Source organism: Oncorhynchus kisutch, unplaced genomic scaffold (assembly GCF_002021735.2).
Source record: "Oncorhynchus kisutch isolate 150728-3 unplaced genomic scaffold, Okis_V2 scaffold342, whole genome shotgun sequence".
NCBI lineage: Eukaryota > Metazoa > Chordata > Actinopteri > Salmoniformes > Salmonidae > Oncorhynchus > Oncorhynchus kisutch.
The window spans coordinates 1-1,467 of record NW_022262287.1 but is presented as its reverse complement, the minus strand read 5'-3'; the positions used below and the strand labels follow the sequence as shown (position 1 = coordinate 1,467).

Genomic DNA, 1,467 nt, shown 5'->3' with positions numbered 1-1,467 from the left:
AAAGTACAGTCCAGAGAGTACAGTCCAGAGTACAGTAGGAGGGCTAGTTAAAACTCACGGTGTGCTCTCTGCTTTCCTCACGGTGGCTGAACAGTTGTAGAAATTGAACTCCCTGGTGGCCAGCTCCACTGACTCGTTCACAAAGATCTTAATGGGCACCGCCACGAAATCTACAGGCACAGAGAGGAACAGGGTGTATGAGTGTCATTGTGATTGGTGACGATACAGGTTGTAGTGAATGTAACATATACAAAAAACAAAGTCAATGAAACAAAGCAACAGAGTAGGGCCAGGAGTTTTTTCTTGACCACATGTCCTGACCAGGAACAGCTCTGGGCTTTAAGAAGCTACAGCCTATAATTAGGGCTCAGAGTTTCTCTTGTTCAGGTCATGTAGTCAGGAACATCTCCTTGCCCTACTGCAGTGCCAGTGGAGACTGAGGGTGATGACCTACCCTGGTGTTCAGGTGTGGATGGTAAGGAGACAGGGTTGGGCAGGGCACAAGTGACCTGGCCAGAGGACATGGTGGCGTTACTCATATAGGAGGGGAACACACAGCACAGACGGTCTGCCTGCCCGAAGGAGGGGAGGGAGGGCATGTTGATTTCCACCTAAGAGAGAGAGAGAGAGAGAGAGAGAGAGAAGAGAGAGAGAGAGAGAGAGAGAGAAGAGAGAGAGAGAGAGAGAGAGAGCGGCATCGAGAGAGGGAGGAGAGAAAAGAGAGAGAAAGAGAGAGAAATAGAGAGAGAGAATGAGAGAGTCATGAAGCAAGACAAATAGAAAAAGAGAGAGATAATGAATGAGAGCGAGACAAAGAGATAGGGGGAGGAGAGCAGAGTCAGAGGTGCTTTGAGCGCTAGCACATTCCGCAGTTTTAATAAGCCAGTTTTCAGTTTTCTGAGCAGGATCAATATAGTGCATATTGTCTCAGAGCAGAGGGTCACTGATTCTTATTATTTCTTATCAAGGAGGGAGATTACTGCCGTTGCCAGAACCCGTACAGGACACTACCTGCTGGGTCTTTTTGCAGCTGAGGTTGGGTGGTTGAAGGACACGATCTTCACACACTGCTGCTTGGGGCTCCACAACCAGCCGTTCTTCTCCTCCGCTCGCCGGCAATCAGACCTCCTGGTACACCTGGAGAACACCAACACCCATCAGCCACTGCTCTCTGTCCATTTTGTCCGCTTGTTACACATTCATTCCTGTCTCATAGTGACCTCTTAATAACAGTAATTTCCTGTCATTAAAATACCTCACATTTGAGTTTTATCGGTTAACATACTGATAACAGTATTGTAGAAATAACAGTCAATAGCACAGCGCAGCTCTCCTTATATGGCTCTAACAAAATACTCTGCTCTCTCAGTGCCACAGAAATGAAGAAGTAAAGCAGAAACACTATGAAGGGCCCAGGTTGTTGAAACAGAGCAGATCAATCAAATCAGATCAAATGTTATTGGTCGT

The 1,467-nt window shown here is 47.0% G+C and overlaps 1 protein-coding gene across 1 annotated transcript; it reads right to left on the bottom strand.

The window, feature by feature from the left end:
* Nucleotides 1-50: 50 nt before the first annotated feature.
* LOC116360716 (plexin-B3-like) lies at nt 51-607 on the bottom strand. Its single transcript, XM_031815690.1, has 2 exons — nt 455-607; nt 51-170 (listed from the first exon to the last, which is right to left on the bottom strand). Exons 1-2 carry the CDS (start codon nt 597-599, stop codon nt 55-57), a joined length of 261 nt encoding a protein of 86 aa, XP_031671550.1. The 5' UTR covers nt 600-607; the 3' UTR covers nt 51-54.
* Between the last annotated feature and the right edge of the window lie 860 nt (nt 608-1,467).